At 39.0% G+C, this 22,913-nt stretch overlaps 1 protein-coding gene across 1 annotated transcript in view; it reads right to left on the bottom strand.

Annotated features, from left to right (window-relative positions):
- PIEZO2 (piezo type mechanosensitive ion channel component 2) overlaps positions 1–22,913 on the bottom strand; it is a 309,202-nt gene that overhangs the window by 73,900 nt on the left and 212,389 nt on the right. Inside the window, exons 10-18 of the mRNA XM_030444928.1 lie at positions 22,681–22,719; positions 20,675–20,816; positions 20,142–20,284; positions 17,806–18,042; positions 12,671–12,794; positions 10,778–11,049; positions 9,915–10,063; positions 9,020–9,193; positions 57–289 (exon numbers count right to left, since the gene is read on the bottom strand). Of these exons, the coding sequence (XP_030300788.1) occupies positions 57–289; positions 9,020–9,193; positions 9,915–10,063; positions 10,778–11,049; positions 12,671–12,794; positions 17,806–18,042; positions 20,142–20,284; positions 20,675–20,816; positions 22,681–22,719 (1,513 nt within the window). The remainder of the gene's footprint in view (positions 1–56; positions 290–9,019; positions 9,194–9,914; positions 10,064–10,777; positions 11,050–12,670; positions 12,795–17,805; positions 18,043–20,141; positions 20,285–20,674; positions 20,817–22,680; positions 22,720–22,913) is intronic.

Below are 22,913 nucleotides of genomic sequence, written 5' to 3'. Positions count from 1 at the left end.
GTTGCCACTGCTAACTAAGACTGAAGAAAGCAAAATTTGAAATGTGTAGAGCTTACCTGTAGTTTCTTCTTCCTCTGATTCAGTGTCTTCATCATCATATTCTTCCTTGTCCACATCTTCCTTCTCTTCTTCTTTTCTTTTTTCGACCCTCCCTTTCCCTCCCTCCCCCTCTGGCTCTTCCATTCTTTTCTCACCAGCCTCTTCCAGCATTTTATCCTCTTCTTTATCTCTGCTAGTTGTTAAATTCATCATAGTTATGTCAGGCAGGCTTCCATCTTGGTGTACCAGTCTGTTGGTAAATAGTAGAATGTCAGCAAACTGAGCAGTAGTGACAGGATAGGCTTTTTCTTTTTCAAGATGTATAATTAGAAAAAACAGACTGCTCATGGAAAATGCCTTAGAAGTGGAAAAGTTAATGATTCTGGTACTTTCTCCAAACACACACTGCAAATTGATTTGGAATGTATTAGTAACTACTTTTCACTCAGATACTAATGGTTAGTTAGTAATGAGTGGTATTGACACTTAAACTTGACATTTTCCCCATTGGAGAAAATGGCCAGAGTTTAAGATGTAGAAGCATGAAATGACATTGTTTAAGAGGAAACATTTCATGACTTCATAGGGGACTTACTCATTTTGATGGTTTGGTATTTTTTTCTTGAGGCTGCTCAAAGTAATTGGAACAGAAAGAAAAAGGGAGATGAGAACAGAGGGGTTACAGAAGAAGGTCACTGACAAATATGTCATGCTATATCACAGGTCATAAAGCATTCTTCTACTCCATCTGCAGAAGCCTTCTGATGCCAAGAGCATGCCATCATGACATTCACAGGGTGCTTCTATAAAGAAACATGGAACTGCAGCACAGATGGAAAGGGGGCAACTTATTTACACCAGTGCTAAATGTGGTCAGCGCTGAACCACGCTCTTAGTGCAGCTGAATCATCACAAGTACCTGACTGATCACTGCAAAGGCATTCCCAAATTTTTCCAATTGAAAAGTGCAACTGGGAAGCCAGAGAATTTGCAAGTGTTCTTCCAGTGCCAGGTGTGGGAATGAACAAAGGCAAAAATTCCATGCCTGTGGTTTCAGTGTATTTTATCATTCCTGTCTTTGACAGTGCCATTCATTCTCTCTCTTTTCTCCATCTCACAGAGAATTTTGCTTGGATTTCTAACTGTCTCTAACTAAATCTACTAATACTCTTCAGACCAATAAAACAGAGGTACACAGAACTGGTATTTCTTTATTGCCATGCTGCCAGTTTTTATATGATTTATTCAGTATATATCTTTCCAATATTGAGAAAAAACACATTCCCTTCTGGCCTCAGATATTTTCTATCCCTGCCCCTCAAGCTGTACTGCTGGGACTCACCTCTGATATTTGCAGAAAATCCACTTCTCCTAATTCCCTGACCCTACATGCTTTGTTCAGCACAGTGTTTACACCATAAATAGTCCCTCTGAATACAATTTCTTGCCATAATGTTTCCCTTTGGCAAGTGCATATCTAAACAACCAGGTCACTAAATGTTTAGCCATGCTACTGAAATGACTATACTCTTCACACTTTCAAGAACCTGTTGAAGTCCAGACTGTGCCTGAATTAATGCAAGTAACTTCAACATGCTACAGTACTTTCTCAGTGCTTTTATTTTATATGATGCCAAACTCTGGCATATTACAATTTAGACAGGAAATTCTACCACTTTTAACTAAGATTTTTACACTTCATAAAACAGAAGATCTAGATTCAACCTTCTGATCATTAGAAAAGAAGCACATAGGCTAAGCAGTTAATGAGAAAAACAGACAAGCAGAATTATTTTTCCAATAATTGGGAGTTGCAGTTTCTTCAAGACTGAAACTTTGGTGGCTCATATTAGGGAAAAGATACAGAAACTTGACTAAGCACATAATCACATAATCATAGAATTGTTCTTGCTGGAGAAGATCTTTAAGAGCATCAAGTTCAAACATTAACCTAACTCTGCAGAGTTCAGTGCTAAACCATGTTCACATCCCTAAGTCTTTTAAATATCTCCAGGGATGGTGATTTGACCATTTCCCTGGGCATCTGTTCCAGTGTTTGTAACCTTTTTAGTGAAGAAGCTTTTCCTAATATCCAATCTAAACCTCCTCTAGTACAACTTGAGGCCATTTCCCCTTGTTCTGTCACTTGTTACTTGGAGAAAGAGGTTGACCTTCACCACATTGCAGGTAGTTGTAGAGAGACATGATCACTCCCCTTCAGCCTCCTTTTCTCCAGGCTAAATGACTTCAGTTCCCTCAGATGCTCCTCATAAGGCTTGTTCTCCAGACCCTTCACCAGCTTCATTGCCCTTCTCTGGACTTGCTCCAGCACCTCAATATCCTTCTTGTAGTGATGGGCCCCAAAACCAAGCAAAGCATTCAAAATTCAGCTTCACCAGTGCCTACTACAGGGTCATCCCTTCCCCAGTCCTGCTGGCCACACTATTCCTGATACAAGACAGGATGCTGTTGGCCTTCTTGGCCTCCTGGGCACATTGCTGGCTCAGGTTCAGCTGGCTGTCAACCAGCACCCCAGATCCTTTTCCTCTGGGCAGCTTTCCAGCCACTCCTCCCCAAGGCTGTAGCTTTGCCTGGGGCTGTTGTGACCCAAGTGCAAGGGTAATAGTAATGTCATAGATATTCCCGAAGGCAGTTTAAAAGTAGAAGTTAAACAAGAGAGTCAAGCACAAAATAATCTCACAGAATAAATGCTTTAATGACAATGATTACTAAAACTCCTCTTCATGGGGTCCATGGGCTATGAACCTCAGTGTCAATTAATCTGAAAATATTTTATATTCAAGAATATATTCAGTAGCTTTGGCTATTGTAAATAAGGCTTTTCATGCAACATACTTTATTTTCCTCTTTAAGCTAGTATATATGCTAAAAGGATATTCAAACCTCTAAAACGGCCAAACAACTATATTCCTTAAAATGACATAATCTTACTACATATCTATCTAGAATTCTAATAATGTACCAATAGAGTGGTCATGTATAAAGAAGAGAGAATGAATCTTCATTTTTTTTCAGTTCAGTTCAAATGGCGAGATTTTCAGTGATTATAAATCATCAGAAAACATTCAAAAGCCAACGCCTCATGAAATGGAAATATCCGTATCATCAGACAGGTATTGCATATCTGCAATTGCTTTAATTAGGTATTTTCCCAACTGACTTTTATAAGGGAAAAATCTACACTCACACTGGTGTAAATCAAAGATTTAATTACTTACCTTGGTGTAAACTGGAAAGAAACTACACGGGATATTGTGTGAGAGGTCTCATTTTTCTCTTAGTGGTATAACTCCCATTTCAAGAGATTCAGAAGATTATAAAGGTATTATAAAGATAGAAGCATGCAATATATATGCTTGATAAAGCTTTAGTAGAAGCTTAGTTTTCAGTATGTCAGAGCATAGTTTACTGACATCAGCAGGCTTGAGTACGGGAGTGTGTGCTTAGGAGATCCAAGGCCTGATAAAAAGCTCTGTCCCCTATTCAGAAAGTTAGTCTATTTGGAATCTTTCTTGCCAAACCTCTTTTATTGGTTTTTTTTAATTTTTTTTTTTTTTTTTTACTACAAGATCCCATGATATCATGTAACAGACGACACTGAGGTATTGAGTTAAAAAAACCTGCAATACCTTAGGATATCTAAAATAAGCTACTCCTTACAGGCTTCACAGCAAGCCAGGTGTAACTTCAAGTCAAAAAGCACGTACTAGCAGGAAATAGAAATAACAAAAAGATATTTTGGAAGAGAAGTGGCTAACTAATAATGCAGACAACAAGCCTTGAAAGTACAGCCACTAATGATTTTGAATGAGAGCATTTCTTGCCCTCAAGTTCATTACATAGGGTATCAATAGCAAGAAGTATACTAGGAGATCTACTTTTAGACACCAAAGCCATTTCAGAGGCACCAAAATCAGGCATGTGCCCCAGGTTCTTGCTGGACACTGAGTTCTTTCATCTGCTTGCAATTTTCTAGAGTACAAGATGAATAACTTACTGAATGCCTTATGAAGTATATTTTTTCTTTGATAATTTCTTGCAATCAGTTTAGGGAGCTTGAAACTTGATGTCCACAAACAATTTCTCAAGAATCTCTCATGCACAGCCTTGGTAACAGAAAGCTTTCTTCTCCACAGAACATTAGTGACCCATCTTCTAAATAATCAGCATGCAAAATTCAAACTGAGCATACTGTGGCTGTACTTTCATTGGCAGAGCCCTGAGCTCTCTCCCTGCCCTTCCAGGGATGTTTTGCTGCCTGCATGCAAGGCCATCTGGTTGGTTTGTGTTGGGATGTGTGTGGCCAAGTCTCAGTGCAGGGAGTCCCTCTCCTTCGTGAGCTGTGGGCACACTGAGCCTCTTGTCCCTACTCTGGGGCTGAATCAAATCTGTGCCTGCACTTCCTCCCGTGCCTCCCTGACCCTAAGCCTGAAACACAGACTGACTCTATGCCTTCATCTCTGATCTGGATCATCTCTATGGACTTGCTGGGAGCTCCTCAGGCTGGGGCTGACCTTTGTTACCATCTCCAGATCTGATCCTTACCCTCAGTTGCTATTCCTGTTCCTGACTCCATGGAGAGAGCCCAGCCTTGCCTCTTGGCAGTGTCCCTCAGCTCCTGACTTGCCTGCCCTTGTCGAGCCACTTGCCCTCTCTACTCCCTGACACACAGGCGTTTTGCAGACCAGGTTTCCAGATCTGGTGAACTTTTAAGAACCCTGACCTAAACTACATGATAACACTTGAAGGAGCATGAATATGGCACATAAACTAACTTCTTGTCAGAGCAGATAGTCACAAATATCTAAACAAGGGACTTTCTCATTTTTTCTGTTTAAATTCAGTAGCAACAACAAACACAGGAATCCTTCTGATCTTGGAGCTGATTAAACAAAAGCCCACATTCACTCCATTCAAATATTTTGACAGAAGTCTGCTTTATGGAACTGTTTTCAAGATGCCATTTACAAAGGGATGACAACGATGGCAATGTGGGCTTTTGTAGTTTGGATCCTGCAGCACTCAACTCAACTTCTGTATTAACATCCTTAGCACGCAGTGGTTTCAGTGTACTGCGTGTTCCACTTCTGTCTCTGATTCAGGAAATCTCAGTCTGTACGAACTTACAATATATACTGCACATTTAATTAACCTGACCATCAAACCTCCTTTTTTAGGTGCTTGCAAGGAAGACAGGGACGTGTGTCTCTGGCTGTCTGTGTGTCTCTGTGCACATGCAAGCATGCATTTTTCCATGCACAAACAAAGGGTAGATAAACGAGCCTCCTCAACCAAGTCTATCATCTGCAGCCAATTATAAATAGCACCAATTATTCTTGTATTGAGGCATGGGCAAATTTTAAGAGAATTCCCAGTTGGAAGATGAACTCACAACATATACAGATGTAGGAGAGGACTATTGACTGCTTCAGCAGCCTTAAGAGACTACAATACCTGAACATTTTCTCCTTGCTTACTTCACAGTATTGTGCAGAAGAACGTATGTTGTTTCAAGGTTATTAAGAAGTAACAAAGAAGTTAAAAGTGTATTCATTTTAAAGGAAAGGAAGATTTGAAGTACCCACCTATTAATTATTAGATAAACACGGCCATTGACTTTGGCATGGCTATGAGGTGGGAGATGAAATCACAAGAATGCATGAGATGAAAATGGGAAATGAATTAGAGAGAGAGAAAAGGAAAGAGTTAAATAGGAATGAATACACTTTCCTGGTTAGCAAGAGAGCCCTATTGACATAACAAAGCACAATCTTAAAGTGTAACATACACCTCACAGTGAAAAGTCTAGGGAGCTTATACATTTAGACTATATGCAGCTTCAGTCATAAATGCAAGTGCTTTTCATAGATCCCAAAATGTGAGAATAGCCTTTATTGCTTTATCTCAAGTAAGCCACAGAGTACTTTGATTTTTTTAAAAGATGTTTGTAATGGAGCATCACACCACAGAAATGATCTTCCTCACAGTCTTTATCTCTGCTACACCATAATTCATGGTGCAGCACGGAAACAGGCTTGGGCAATCCTAATCAGAGTTTTTTTCTTTCTCTTGCAGATATAAAACTGGCCTTTATAAATCAGCTTTATAAACAGTGACAACTACCAATTTCTGTCCCCTCAATTAGCAGGTAGCAGAATCTTATTTTTGAACACGCCTGCAAATTTTGCTCACATAAAGCAGCATTTTAATAGAGGAACAGTCTCAGCAATTTTAATAGGACTCTTCAGTTAGACTCAAACATAATACAGTAATCATGCCTAGCTGTTCATGAGCAGATGGAGGCCTTGGAGCTGCTTTATTACTTTTATGACTAGTTCCTGCTTGTTTTAACATATTTTCTATTAAAAGGATATGTTTCTGTCTGCTTATTAAACAATAAAGTTCAGGGGTTTTATTTAGAATTTTTTGTTTTGCTGCCAAAGAAACATAAAAGCACTTTTGAAAGTAATCCTGTTGCTAGTGTTTTTGAAGAAAAAAATGAAGTTTTACTGGTTTTGTAAGAAAATTGCATCACACAAATGAGTCTTTAATCTGTACTTTAATTGTCCTTGCAACTTATTTCTGTTGCTAGCATTACTGTTTTGCTGGAGCTGGCTGTTGTGCTACTTCTTATCCAGCTTTATGCATCATCAGTACGAAAGTCAGCTGAGCTCTTATCCTGAAGCTTTGAATTATAAAGCCAACTGATGCTTACTACTTATTTACCTCATCAAAAGAAAACAGTTGGACTTTCACATCAGATATTATTTATGGCAATAAAACCCAGAAAAAGTGTCCTGGTTTGGGAACTGGACACATTTAGGAAAGCTTCTGAGTAGAAACAAACACTACACATAATTAGCTGATTTTGAAATTATTCGAAACAGCAAATGAAGCACATACACCATATTTAAAGGTTAAAAATACCTAGCTACTTATCTGACAGCTCAATACAACCTAGTGTATGTTTAGACTAAAAAAACAACAATACAGTAGCAAGGCAAAAAAAAAAAAAAAAAGATATCACATGATTCTCTTCACCTGTCACTTTAGTAAAAAAACCTGGTGTGACAACATGTCTCCTTTCAGCACCCTATTTAAAGGCTACTTCCTCACGGCTAAAGTGTCACTCACTACTCATAAAATCTACATCCCACAATTTTCTTTTCTGAACTTTTTTTTTTTTTCCTATCAGCAGGACACTAAAAACATTTTGCATTTTAAGTTTCAGTGGTTCCATCCTCTGAGAATGATGTGGTTTCAGACATTGATTCTGTTCATGCCAGCATTTGGAGAGCTGTAGCAAATATTTTGGTATTTTCGTATGTATAACAGAAAGATTTCTAAGTAGTGATTTCACAGCCTGAGTGTACTTACTGTATCACGAATGCACCTAAACCCTGGCAGTGCCTTGTTTCTGTTTGGTTTTTTTTGTTTTTTTGTTTTTTTCCTCCATTTTGTGCCTAGTGGGTTGCACTAGGAGGGAGGTAGAAGATGTTTCTGTGTTACTCAGCACAAGTGCAAATTGTTTCAGCTACAAAAGAGCTTGCTCAGTTATTGCAAAGTGTAGCACATTTCCCCAAATGCCTCAGCCCAGGAACAACCCTGTTTCAGCTCAGGCACCTATCTGGGATCTGGGTTCAGGGCTACTCTGTCCATTTCCATTAACTTGAACTTGCTGCTGCACAAAAAGTTTGCTCACAGGCCGTTTCTCTTGCATCTACCATCAGATTTGGCAACTCTTAAAAAAAAAAAAAAAAGGAAAACTTCTTATGCAAAAGGTCATTTTAAATGGTAGGTTTAAAAAAAAGTACAGCATTGCTAGGAAATTTTAGCTAGTTTGATTTGTTCTGGTTTTGGCAGCTTAAGTAAATACAGAAACCAGAAGCATTCTACAAAAGCAGATGTTATTCATATGCACTGCTGATAAGGAACACAAACATACTTGTACCAAGAATTGTACATTTGCTTCATGTTAAATGGAAAGCACGTAAAAGATCTGAAATGCTTTTGTAAATGTAGCAATCCTAGAACAGAATCCTCTGTTGAAATAAACTGCCATTATTCCACAACACTCTGGGGTGTACGTGATGTTATTCAGCCAGTCCTCATGCACAGGAGTGAAGCTGAGTTACACTTATGAGCAGGTAAATACTCCAAAGTGGTGTTGAAATGAATTGGTTTCTTCAAAGAACTAGAGTAAATGTAATTGCATAAGGTGACACTACATACTACAAAACCACTTCTCTCTCATATTCCTGGTGCAAGTTCCTAGGCCAGACATGTTTTTATGCAGGAGAATATGAAAGAGTTAAACTCGTGAATTGTGAGGTCTCAAAAATCATGAAAAATCAATAATGAACTTGATGAGATTGCTGCCTGTTTCAAAGAGCTTGCATAGCCAAGTGGCAGTAATTTAAAGAGTGACCTGAGGCTTGGGATTTTTCCATTTCTGAAGCTGAGCTTTACTTTAGCTGTCACAGTTATCAAGTGCAAATGGGGCATTTGTGAAAGATTGCTCAATTTTCATTTGGCCCTCAAAATGGACAGAAAACACCACAAGTGACACAGTTTACAAGCTATATTTTCTACTATTGATAGGACTTACAAAAAGGCATGCATAGCAGTTAAGCATCTAACTCCCATTAAAAGTCAAACACACTCAGATAAATAAATATTATGAGTACCTTTGCAAATGTATCCCAAAATGAAAAACTTTAATGTGTAAGGGGAAGTGGGGAAAGACAGATCCTTGACTGTGGTTTGTTCAGCAGGGTGCTGGATTCTAAGGGATGCTGATTATTTTTCACCCCTTGTTTTTAAACAGGTAGTCATAGCAAAGGTAAAGAACATCTAATGAAGAGTGAGCATAACAATTCAGTCAGAAACAGCATTTTCATATACAGCTAATTAATAGCTTTTTGGTTGGGTTTTGTTTTGTTTTTGTTTTGTTTTTTACCTGTAAATAGTGTTGTCCTGTTTGCTGGTCACAGCTTTTAAATCAGTGAGCTGGAGAAATCGGTCATGGAAATAGTGAAGGTGTAAGATACAAGCCAGTAGGAAGGAGGTGGGGATAAAGATGCGTGTGAATAGCTCAGCCACAGAGAACTGCTTTAAGCCAAGGTCTGCTAGTCTGGAAAAAAAAATAAGTAAGCCACTAAGACATCTTTTCCCAGTAAGATTTCTTCCTTGTTACGAGACATTACTAGCTACTTGCAATGGGAAATAAGGGGCTTGTAGTTGCTATTTATTTTTAGTTCTTTAAATTCTTTTAAACCAGTAAGTTTGATGCTGCAAATATCTTACATTCGGACTCAGTAACATAGAGAGATATTGTAAATCTACAGATCTAAGTGAATGAACCCTGACGTAGATCTTCTGAACCAGATGAGTTGTCTCTGATGGGAAGTCCTGCTCTGGAGAGATATTCATACAACATATACTTTCTAGTAAGCTCCTGCTGAGAAATGCCCAACATATCATGGCAGATCCACCTACATCAGCTCCAGACATCCTGAAAATACACTCCTGAGCTCTCCCGAGATCTTAGTGCTATGGTCAAAGAGGCAGAGAGAAGTATTGGCACTGTATTTGGAACAGAAGCAGTGCCAAGGCCTTGGCAGCAGGTGGGAGGAAATAATGACTCTTTGAGCCCCTCTCATGATCTTGCTGATCTCAGTTGTTACACAAACAAAACTATGGCTTCAGACCTGAGTGCTTAAAGTCAGCTATGCCTGAGGATGGCCTCATAGCTTTTGTCCCTCTCAAGAAGGAAGAGTGTTCTCAGAGCATTCTACCACATAGTTCAAGCCCAAAGAAAAAAAAAAAAAAGGAAATTAAATGAAAATGCTTACTTGTTTTCATCCAGGCCTGTCATGTTCTTCCACAGTCCAGGGAATGACTCAAACTGGTATGTATAGATGAAAATAAGTACCAACATCGTGTAAACAACCACAGACATCCAGAAGTATTTTAAAATCCTTCTCCACCATTCATAGTGCACCTGAAAATCACACACTAAGGATATTGAAACCAGCTGAAGCAAGGACACTGACAAAAATACTGAAAAAACTGTCCTGGCAAAGGCTAAGAACATTATTTTTCTTAACTGGCCTGAAGGGAACAACGCTTACTCAACAGAAGCCACAGTTCTTTGAGATACAGTTTTTATCCTGATGCACATACAACCAAGTAAAGACTTCTGTGTAAAAATATCTGTTGGGATAGGACCACAGCCATAAAGGCCAAGGACAGCTTCAGTCACTCTGTTTCATCAGCATTAGGTGATGAAAGTCCAGGAGGAGAGGGACTCCATGCTTGTTGGGGTGTGGAAGCTATTTGTTTAATCTGTCACAGAAACTGGTGGCAGCACAGGACATGCACAGGCCTTGAATTTCCCCACATATGTTCTCCGGCTTACAGTGACATGAGGTGGAGTCTCAAAGCAGAGGTGTCTGTGGTCTGCATCTAATTTATGTGCACTTTGCTTGTCATGATAATCAAAAGACAAAGGAGAATTAGTCTTTATCCCTTCAAATGCTCTTTCTATATTGTATAATTTATATATATATTTATGTACATATACATATATATATTTATATGTATAAAGAACAAACACATTGTTTATGAATTCTGCTTGGAGCTACCTTATTACCAAATTAAAGGTATGAACCATTGTATTCAAGAACAAACTCTAGTTAACACAGTTCTCACCCACCTGATAGAGGGCCACACAGAAGAGGAACAGTACCATATAGATGATTTTGTACATGACAATTCTGCCCTCAAAGCTGACAAAGAAGAACATGCCTCCACAGACATAAATCCAGTACTTGATGAACATAGCCATCACCAGCTTCCCCAGGACTTTCATAATATCCTGTTCATCCTCATCATCCTCTTCTTCCTCCTCCTCCTCCTTCTCCTTCTCTTTTTCTTTCTCCTTCTCCTCCTGTTCTTCTGCTATTTCTCCCTCTTGCAGCTCCTCCTCTGCAAATACAGTCACATTTGGCCTCTGTTTTGGGGGACTTTTAGTAAGAATTCAAATGGGTGGAAAGTAAAATCTCTGCATACAACACATAAATTTAAAACACAATATTCACAAGACACTGTATTTTTGAATCATACATGCCTCCAGAGCAGGGAAAAGAGTTTTAACTTCATGTGAGCTTCAAACTGCTTGTGCAGCCATAAAATGCATAGCTATACATCCTTACTAGACACCCATCTCCACTTTGTCTGAAATGGAGGCAGCTGTAGTGGAAAATTAGAGACCAAAGGTTGTATAGCAGTCAAAATGCTTTTCATGGCAATACCTATACTCCCAGGCAATAAACTTAAACCAGAAATAGAGAAACCACCAGCACAGTCAGAAGTCTTTCATCTTGAGTTTAAAGTTTAAATGCTCACCTTGATTTTGAACCTCTCATTTTGAATTTTGTCCTTTATATAATATTGTGGTTATCTCCAAAAACCACAGACAAGAGAAAACATTAACATAAAACCAAACAAGCTTAAAAAAATACAAATGCTGCACAAATACTGTGGTTTTTCAAAGTAACTACCACTTTTCCAGCTTCTCCTACTGTACCAGAGCCACTGCAGAAAAATCAACCTGCTTTTGCTCTATGAAGATATTAGGATCCCCCAGTTATTAACCTTGTGAGGCTTGCAGAGGGCAGGATAAGCATTCCCCAACATCAAGCACACTTAAGCAACCACCCAGGTAAGAGAGCTTGTCAAACTCATAGCAGGTAGTTCACATTGAGAACCATGTCAAGACTTTACCATCACAAGTCTTGCCCACTCACTTTGTGCCACCCATCATCCCTCTTCTCAGACTCTTTGCTTGCTCTTGACTTGCAGATCTTTGCAGTGTCCCTCTCTGATACTGATCAGTCATTTTACTGAGACAAATACTGTAATGACTCAAACAGGAAGCTAAATCCCTGGTTCCCAGGCTGGTTTTCTACCATATTACTGAGTTGAACTTGTTCAGGTCAACATCCAGAGACACAGAAAAGGGCAAGAAAAGTTTGGAGGAATGTGTCCAGTAACAAAAGAGAGAACAGGGCACAGAGCTATTATATGAGCTGAAGCTGTAACACTAAACTTTGCTGTCAGGTATGCCTCTGAGAGCATGAGACCCTGCACTGAAAATAGAGATACTTATTTTCCCATTTAAATCAGTAGTTTGTAGAAATGCTTCTGTACAAACAAAACTTCCAAATAATTTAACGGCTTCACTTTTCCTATGTAAACTCTTTATCTCTTGTGGTTAAACTCCTACAGCAATTAACTTTCTGGTTTGGGTTTGGGACACAGGAGTAAACTGCTAAGTTGAAAGTTCCATGAGATTTCTCAAATGAGTCATTTCAATTATCTTCCTTTTTCTTTTTTCCTTGCAGTTCAAAAGTAAAGAGAACTTGCATTTTGTTTTCATTTCTGAAGTTCAATTTTGCTTTAATTTTATATCCTGATAATTGCACATAAATTTACTGATATCTGCCTTATCTAAAACAAGTATCTTGCTAATTGCTTTGAGCATTACAATAATGCAATAACTGGAGCTTCTATCATGACTGAAGGACTAAATTGAAAGTGGCTTTACCTTTTTCTTCATTTTCTTCGCTTCCAATTTTGACCTCAGATAAAGTTGCTTCTTTTAGCTGAAGTGCTTTTTGTTCAGTGAGGTGTTGCCTAAGCAGTAGCCAGAAAGTAATTGTGAAAAGAATCTGCAAACAAAAATAATTAAAAAAACCCAACAGATTAATTGTATATCCTCTAGCCTGCTAATGAAAACATATATTTCAAAATTTTTGCAGGTCTTTGTTTTCTCTGTCCATCAGAAAATGGCAATGATGACATCAATGTCAAAGTGAACCTTTGTGGAAATGCAGTCATTTAGGAAATGTCCTGTATTAAACCTAACTTTCTTTCATTTCCCTTTTCCATTGAGTAATAACTTTTCCCTCCACACCTTTTCTTAAAGGTGGTTACCTATACAGTTCTATTCTCTACTGTCCAGTTTTAACTCCTGTCTTACAAGTATAAGGATCTTCACACTATATACTGATTGGTATAATTTCCATCTGTTCATTTTTATTCATTTTTCCCTTTTTAAAGGGAAGAAGCACAGAAAGGTATGTGCACTGTCATTACTAGGGTTTTGGTATATATCCTAAGTCTTTTGATTTAGGAGTGTTCAGGCACTTAAATGCAATTAATTTTAAACCCAAAATTTCTTTGTATGTCTTCAAGTTACAAAAGACACAGTCAACTTCATTTGTCTTGCATTTGGAGCAGTAACCAGAGTTAAGATGGCTCTTAATTCTTTGAAGAGTTTTAAGGGATGATAATTCCATAACCACAGCATGCCATATAAATAAATAAATCTCTCTAATGAAAAGTGCATTTCAGTGCTTTGCAAAAAGCTAAATTCAGCAGTGTGCAACACTCGAAGATGGACCAAATTCAGGAAAACAGCATGATGCCTATTCATCACTTCATTTTATTTTTACCTCCTGCAAAGTTTCCACTGACTCCAGTGGTGCAGAACAAGGGTTATTTCACTACTTCATAAGTGTGTCAGAGCCAAATATTTTGCATATAATAGACTGAGAAGGCCAAAAGTACAAAGTAAAGCACTCTCATGTAACCTGCCAGTGCTTCATGGAAGAAAGGAGAGGCCCCAGGCTGGTGACAGCTGTTTTCACTGACTTTGCGGCTATGGCTGAGATGCAGCAGCAGACTAGCAGCCTGTGTCAGTTGTCTCAGCCTCTCCAGATGCCTCCTGGAGCTCTGACATTTGAAACACAAACCACTGATATTGTAAAACATTAGCTCTGTCTCCCTGCTGCATTTACACCTTGGTCTCTTTGGAATTTCCAGAGTCGGAGATGGCTCTAAGAAAAGTCTTGAAGGGTGGCAGGTCAAAGAAATGTTTTCAGTCCACCTTTTACAGTATTAATTTCATTTCCTTTTCAGACCAGGAAAACACACAGACAGCATGCAGAAAATGGAGCAAAAAGGATTAAAATACATTTCTTTCTATTTTCTGCTCTTCGCAGAATACATTATCCAACCTTTAGTTAAAATACAACCTTTATCATTACGGCTATAAACTAGGAATTACAGGAAGGGACAGTTACTTGAATCCTTGAGAGGGTATGACAGACAAGGCTGACAAGCAAAAGACTCCTGGGGTCTCCTGGGAGAATAAAAGGAAACACATAAACAGAAAAAGGGCTTTTGTGGGGTCGTCGCTAGAATTTGTATGTAAGGAATGAAATGCTTTCAAGGCTCCAGTTCAGGGAAACCTTTCAGGTACCTTCTGAGGAATTAGCATGCTGGATACCTCTCTGAAGTGCCTGTACACTACTGCATGCAGCATGGGGAATAAACAGAAGGAATTAGAGACCTCTATGCAGGGCTATGGCCCTGTTGGGATCAGAGAGACAGGGTGTCATGGGTGCATGGGTGCAATGGAGAGATACAGGCTCTTTAGGAAGCATGGGCCAGGAAGATGCAGAGGTGGAGTTGCAATTGGTTTGAGAGCATGGGCTCTGCCTGGAGCCAGGTAACCTGGGAGGAATACAGAGACACTGGGTGAGCACCCAGACATGTGGTTAGAAAAGTCAAGAGCTGAAGCTGAAACTAGTGAGGCATGTCAAGAACAACAAGAGGAGTGTTTGTAAGTATATGAGCAGAAAAAGGAAGGCTAGGGATAATATGGGCCCACTACTGAGCTGGGCAAGGACCCTGGTGACACAAGACAGGCTGAGGTATCCAGTGCCTTCTTGTTTAAATTTTTGCTAACAAGACAAGCCTTCAGAAATCCCATGTCCTGGAGACTGTGGAAAAGTCTGAAGCAAGGATGACACATCCTTGCCGGAAGAGGATCAGGTCAGGGAATACACAAACAAACTGATCATACATAAATCCATGGGTCTTGATGGGATGTGCCTGGAAGTACTGAGGGAGCTGCCTCAGAGGCAATAATTTTTGATTGATTGTGGTGACTGGGATAAGAGCCAGACTGGAGGAAAGCAAATGCTGCTCCTGTCTTCAAGAAGGAAGATACAGGCCAGAAAATATCTCACCTCAGTCCCTGTAAGGTGAGGGTGTTGAGATGCTGGAACAAGCTGCCTAGGGAAGTTACAGATGATGCCTCCCTGGAAGTGTCCAAGGTCAGGCTGGACTGGGCTCTGAGCAATTTGATCCAGTGAAATTGGCCTGGTTGATATTCATTGGCCTCTTCAGACCCAACACATGCTATGATTCTGTGAGTATAAGATGATGGAGCAGCTAATCCTGGAAACCATTTCTAAGCATGTGAAGGACCAGAAAATCATCAGGAATAGTCTGAGTGATTTCACTAAGGAGAAGTCATGCTTGAATAGTCTTGGTGATTTCGCCAAGGAGATGTGATGCTCGATCAACTTCAGAAACTTCTACAATGAAATTATTGGCTTGGTAGATGAGGGGACAGTAGTGGATATGATCTACCTCAGGAAGGCTTTTGACGCTGTCTCCCATAAGATTGTCATAGACAAGCTGAAGAAGCATGGGCTCCATGAGCAGACAGTGAGGTGGACTGGAAACTGGATGAAGAGCTGAGCTTAGAGGGTGGCTATCAGCTGTATAACATCTGGCTTGAGGTCAGTAACTAGAGATGTACGTCAGGGGTAAATACTGGATCCAGTCCTCTTCAGTCTCTTCCTTAACGACCTAAATGATGGGGTGCAGTGTACCCTCACCAAGTTTCCTGATGACACAAAACTGGGAGGAATGGCTGATAACACCATTGAGAGGGACCTTAAGAGGCCAGATAAATTGGCTGACAGGAACATCATGAAGTTCAACAAGAGGAAGTACAAAGTCCTACACCTACCTATTACATGCTGGGGGCTGACCCCCTGGAGAGTAGTTTGTCAGAAAAGGCCTGGGGGTCCTAGTGAACAAGCTGAACATGAACAGACAATATGCTCTTATGACAAAGACAGCCAGACAGTTGTATGCTGGAATGCATTAGAGGTGTTGCCAGCAGGTTGAGGGAGGTGACCCCTTCCCTGTATACAGCACTCTTGAGGCCAGGATTCAAGTGCTGTGTCCAATCTTGGCACCCCAGGACAAGAAAGTCACAGACATATTGGAGACAGTATGGATGAATGGCCGCAAAGCTGAAGGGACTGGAGCACCTCTCCTATAAAGAGACCCTGAAGTAGCTGGGACTGCTCAACCTGGGAAAGATCAGGAGAAATCTCATCTGATGTCAATAAATACCTGAAAGGAAGGTGCAATGAGGACAGAACTTGGATCTTTTTAGTGGTGACCAGTGATAGGACAAGAGACAATGGGCATAATCTGAAACACAAGAGGTTCTCTCTGAACATCAGGAAACACTTTTTCACTGAGGGTGGCTGAGCCCTGGCATGGGTTCCCCAGGGAGAACTGGAGCCTCCATTCTTAGGGATATTCAGAAGCCATCTGGGCACAGTCCTGGGCAGTTAGTTATAGATTTCCCTGCTTGATTAGAGGAGTTGAACCAGATGACCTCCAAAAGTGTCCTTCAACCTCAACCATTCTGTGATTCTGTGAAATTCACTGAGTGCATTATATTGAACATAAAAAACCCTACTTGACATTCTTTATTAGTTTTATGGGTGTGCCCAAATCATCAAATACACACAACAGTTTCCTTTCTTGACACCAGCTACTTTTACATATTTGATGGTGTAGGTAATAAGGAATAATGTCAAAGGGGCTGACCTATTAAGATAGTTAAAATTTCTTAGATATTTACAAGGTCTCTTACAAATTTACATCTTGAGAGAAACTGCAAAACTTCTCCTGCAGAACCTCTTGAGGTTCATCTGTGTTACTAAAGTAGCCTTAAACCTTTACAGCACTCACTAGTTTTCAGATGCATTAAAGACCCAGAAATGGTTGTCCACAGGACACTGCCAACAAGGAAAATCACTTACAGAGTCATTTAGATGGTAATTAGCAGTCACAAGGGAAATGATTCACTTAGCAAAGGGGAACAGTGCCAACAAGATGCACTCTCTGAAATGCCCCTCTTGGGCTCTTTAGGAAACAACTTCCTATTTATCTCATTCCTTCCCCCAGAAGCAAACCTACCAAACTAAATGCATCTTGTAGTGCTTTCACAACACCAAAGAAAAAAACCAAAAATCTGTCATGTTCTGAGGTCAACAAACTCTTTTTTTCCTGACTTTAAATGGATTCCAAATCATGCTGCTTCAGGTGTAAGGATAAAGAATTAAAGCTCAGTCACAGCTCTGAAATGCTACTTGTGCCAAATCATAATGGAAAGAGTAGCACTGGTAATTGCAATGATACCAGAGTTCCAGTTGCCAGTATATTTAGAGACAAACCTGATGTCCCATGGGTACTAATCTAACAAATCTAATCGTATCTTCTTTTGCATTCATTTTATAAAACCAAGCAATTGAGCAATTTCCATCTTCTAAGAATTTGGTACAGAATGATCATTAAAATCTATGAAGATGTCTGAACAATTTGTTACAGTATTAGCTTAATGAGGAAGAAGCAATTTTATGAAAACTATTTTTTAACGATTTAACCTTAATTCTATAACTGCTACTGAACAGGACTATGTTGAATACTGAAGATTCACTCTTAAAGAAATGCCAAGAGATCTACACGTTTTATGATCTATTTTTGTGGTTTCATAACACACAAGCTGTTTGTAACACCTACCTTTGATGCCAACTCCCCAGGTTCCTTTCTTTCTAAAAAACCGGATACCTGAGGAAGCTCATCATTCTTCAGCTCAATACTCCATATATACTGCAACGTTAGCAACAAATTTCCATAGAATACCATAAATGGTGAACTGATCATGGCATATTTCCTTCGGTCCCGAATCATCCACAATGTGCAAGACCAGATCAGTAACACAAAAGTCAACCAGCTGTGATACGTGATGCTCCACGCCTTGTGGAAGGAGAAAAGAGAGGAAGAAGGGTTCACAGATACATTCAGGAACAACAATGATGCATGTTGCTGGTTATGCGTAATTTATAATAGTTCTCTATTTAGCACATGTTTTTCATCATCATGAGACTCTCACCCATATTAATTAGCTACTCTGCCAGCCATAATAAACCCCTTGGACAATGTGCAGAAAGTGGATTCTTAAGAAGTCCCCAGCTGAGGGCAAACCCTGCTTTGTGCGTTAATGGCAGCTTAATAAGGTTTGTAAGCAGACTCGTTGCTTCTCATTACACCAAACTAACAGAGAATGAAAGTACAGTCTATTGGGCACACCAGATCTTCTTGCAAAACTAGCAGCAGAGAATTCAGAGTAGGAATAGTAAAACATATTCAATATCTACTACATTTTAGCCCTTTGACATCCAGAAACTACGCTAGTTCCACACTGTTCTAGCTTTTGTGGAATCAAGTTAAAATGGAAAGCTATGGTGTGTAAATATTACGTGTACCTAGCCTGAAGAACATTTAGTTTACACTAACCATGGTAGGTTACCTGAAATACTCACAACTACAGAATGCTTCCTGTAGCTTGAAGAAATCTGAAGCTTGCAGAAATCTGTTACTGAAAACTGCTCTACTAAACACTTGGGGAAAGGACTGGTGTTTTAAGTGTTTGTTCTTAAATTGTTTGTTATCAATTTAGGACTAAATTCAGCTAGAAATATGCTGCTATAATTCTGGAATAACTGCTAATTAAAAAATTTAGACTCCTTTTCATTTTAAATAGAAAATTTTGAAACATTCAGTTTCTATCAGCTTAGTAATTCAATTAATTTCAGTCAGACTAGCTCAGCCCCCTATGAAATTATTCTTTGAAGAACATGTGAAAAACACTGATGTGCTCCTTCTCCCCATATAAAAAAATAATTTCACTGAGCTCTCCTTAGCTATGGTGCAAGTGGAATTTTTTCACATTACACCATAAATAAATAAATTCATAAATACATTTAGGTCATATAAAATAGGGGTATACTACTAAAAAAGGTAGTAACGTCTCAGACTACAAGACAGCTCCTTTGATATTGAGAGATATGACCTTAAAAGTTAATTAAAAAATTAACGCAGATCATACAAAGCATGTGAGATTTAAAAATTGGAAAAAGAGGCATGGTGTCAATATGAACACAACTACTGTCTCAGAATGTATCCATCCAGATGCAGATTCTGCACAAGGAGTCTGCTTTATTTAGCTGAGAAATATTTCCTGTTATAGGACAGCAAATAAAGTTTGAAACTTTATGCAAACAAGAAGCAGCCAAGCTAATTTGTTTTACAATTTTTAGTGCAAAAATGGGCCAAGAAGCTTTATGGTTAATTTCATCATAGTTGAAACCCTTCCAAAACAGTAAACTAAAGCTTGCATTGGGAATATATATAGACAGATTTAATCATTATGCTGAAAACTTGCTATTGGTGCAGCTTGAGGTATTTGCATCAAGTAGGCATAAAAGCAAGAAACAACATGAGAAAGAGAAATGAGGGTGGTATGTAAAACAGCAGAATCTTGCTTGACATGAAGCTGTATTTTTCTTGAGACTTTTCTGTGTGAATATAGGAAATCAGACTTTACAGATCTTTTCTTCTCAGAGACTAACTAGATATATGCTTCAATCTGAAATAGGAACTATATTTTTTGAATGATTTACTATATAATACTATGACATGCTTTAATTTTTTCAGCAACTTTCTGAATGGAGCAAATGTATGACAAGTCTGTTTATGCAGAAGCTTTGGAATCAATAGGAAACTGAGCACCAGTGTTTTTCTAACACTCAACAGGCAACAAAGCCCAAGGCTTGCAATCCTGGAAATGAGATGCTTTACCCAGAACCTCACGTGTTGCCTTGCCTATAGGCCTATAACAGGACTGAGGGATTATGCATTAATAATCTAAACAGACCCCAAATTTTGCAGACAACATACTGATACTTTCTAACTGCTGTAAACACTTACTGAAAACCAACTGATGAGATTATTTTCAGGAAAACATTGAGAAGACTCATAAGGATTATTTTGTTGTTGTTGTTGCTGGTACATACCATCATAGCTATCAGAGCACAAATGTAACTTTGTTTCATAATAAAGTGGAACACAGAGACCAGGGCATGTAATTTAACATTTTCTTTTTCCTCCTGAACAACTTCCTCTTCCTCTTCCTCCTCCTCCTCGTCCTCTTCCTTTTCTAAGTAGAAAAATAAATTCTTATTTGCAATTCATGCTGGTCTAAAAGTAGTTTACGCACTCTCTCCTGAAATTTTTTCTCTTGTAAGCATTCTGATGTCTACTTCTACAGCAATCCGCAAGCTCAAGACAGGAGCCAAAGAAAAATTGCTGTTGAGCAGAGTAAAGCAGCCCCAAACCCACAGTTTTGTGTTGGTAGGCAAAGTATCTTGAATAGTATATGCCTACAGCCCAGTAGAAAATTGCTGTGTCCTCAGCCATCATTGTAAGCTGACAGTAATGCTTCAACAGGCAAAGAGCTTACGGAAAAGAAAATACATGCTAGAGGCAGTGAATGGAGAGAGGATATAAGAAAAAACATGGAACTGAGGGTAATTCCCAGGCAATTCACTACCTGACATGTCAGCTGAAGGTTCCCATTTGTACTGTGGTGTTGAGTACATGTCTGCTTTGGCCGGACCATTTTCTAATGGCAGTGTGGGGTGGATGGTGTGATAGTCAGCAGGGTTCCCATTCACTGTTACCAGCAGCACCTGCCAGGAGAATGGAAAGAGGCACTGCATTTATGGTGACTCTTGGAAGAATGAGACTCCTACCTCTGTGCTTCACTAGTGTTGGACTGCCAACGTTACAGGAGCTTCACAACTGCATTTACTTCCCTCCAAAAAACCTGACATGTTAGACCCACGTTGCATGCAAAAGTAGCATGTAGCAGCTCCCAGAATTAATTGCTGTTAGCTTTTTTTTTTTTTTTTCAGTATCAACAAAATTAAAAACTTGTTTCAGTGAAAATATTAAGCAAACTGCAAAGTGCTACTGCATCTTTGAACTACATATATTTCCATTAAAAGATTTCAAGTTTTCTTTCAAACTCCCAGAGTGTTACACTGCATTAGGTAACACTTAGTTGACACACAAGCCATCAAAAAAGGAAACTACATTACTGCAATCAGCTGAGCCATGGTAAATGCATATTTGCATGCTCTTGCTCTGTCTTATCTATGAAATTAAATGGAAAGAGAAAACAATATAAAGATGGACTAAGTTAACACATCCACAGCTGGAGAATGCTAAGGCTGACCACATGGTTCAGTGCACAAACAGTAACTCAGCCCATGTTCAGCCATCCTGCCTTTGCCAGGATTTATTGGCTTTTTTCAGCCAAGCTAGGAAAGTATCATTATGTCCTGCATGTAAGTTAAACCATAACCAAAAGCTCATCCTGCTGCTTAGGAAAACTAATACATACGGACTTTATCATTGAATCATAGAATGGTCTGGGTTGGAAGGGGCCTTAAAGATCATGTAGTTCCAATCTCTCTGCATGGGCAGGGACACCTCCCACTAGACCAGGCTGCTCAGAGCTCCATCCAACCTGGCTTTGAATACTTACATAGACAGGGCTTTAGTTCACATCTAACTATTTACAGTAGTTAAGAAAATAATGCCTAAAAATTACTTTCAATTTTAAATTGTTGCTGGTGAGATCGACACTTGCTGCCATTAATAAAACCAGTTGTGGTAATTTCTATTCAATGCTTTTTCGATGTTTTATTTTTGTGAATAAATTTGTGATTTTCAGCCACTGTGATTTTTTTGCAACCATAATTATAAATCATAATCATAAATATCTCTCCTATTAGCAGAAATTCACGTGCAATGGGTTACTGATGGCACTATATGCTGAGGACGGACTTCTTAGGGTGTGAGATAGGAGAGTACTTTGCCCTGTGCACGAGCATGTGTGGACTGCTTCAGAAGAGTATCTGGGTTATGTTTGGTTCTATTCAGCAGCTACACCAAGCACAGAATGTGAAGCACATCCCAAAGTTCATCTGCATCTCCATTTTTCCATCTATGCTGAACAAAGGTGATGCTCCTGCTTTCAGAGTCTGCTTGGATCTACAGCAGTCAAGATAAACGGATCATTTGCTGTCTGTTCAAACAGAAACTTGGATTTTCTGCAGTCTCTAAATTGAACTCATATGTGTTGTCACTCATGCTTTAAGGGCCTCAGCATTTCAACACGAATGAAAGAAAAAATACAGCAAAGAAGCTAAATCAAGTTTAAGGATGGCTTGCATTAGAAAGCATATTTTGATATCTGATTTAACCCAATGAAATATCAAAGATCGTTTGCCAGTTGGTACTACTACAAGCAGTTTCATTTCAAGTTATCAATTTTAGGGCTAATCAGTGGTTTCTCAGTGCAATTATTAAGGAAGCAAAAGACAATTATATTTAGGATAATCAAGGTTATAGGGTAAATGGCAAGCTAACCAAAATAAAGAAGCTTTTAAAATGTCATCTAAGTTTTTCTCTGTATATGTCAGTGTAATCTGTATTTACACACATTAAGAATTATTACAAAATTACAAAGACTAGTAGTATACTAACATCCGATGGCTTGTATTCATCTTGGGTCATTGACAGAAGCTGGAAAAAGCAATGCAAGGACAAATTATTAAAGAAGCACAGCTCAAGCATTAATAAGTATAACTTTCTGAATACATGCATGCATATTTGCTGACTTTTGCATATTTGCACTAAGAAATTCAGAAAGAATTCTTAAAAAGCCAGCACCATCAAATGACATTTAGTGTGTCATAGCATTGACATAACTTTACTCT

Source organism: Calypte anna, chromosome 2 (assembly GCF_003957555.1).
Source record: "Calypte anna isolate BGI_N300 chromosome 2, bCalAnn1_v1.p, whole genome shotgun sequence".
In the NCBI taxonomy this organism is placed as follows: domain Eukaryota; kingdom Metazoa; phylum Chordata; class Aves; order Apodiformes; family Trochilidae; genus Calypte; species Calypte anna.
The sequence above is the reverse complement of the archived record's forward strand: the minus strand, read 5'-3'. Positions and strand labels throughout refer to the sequence as shown.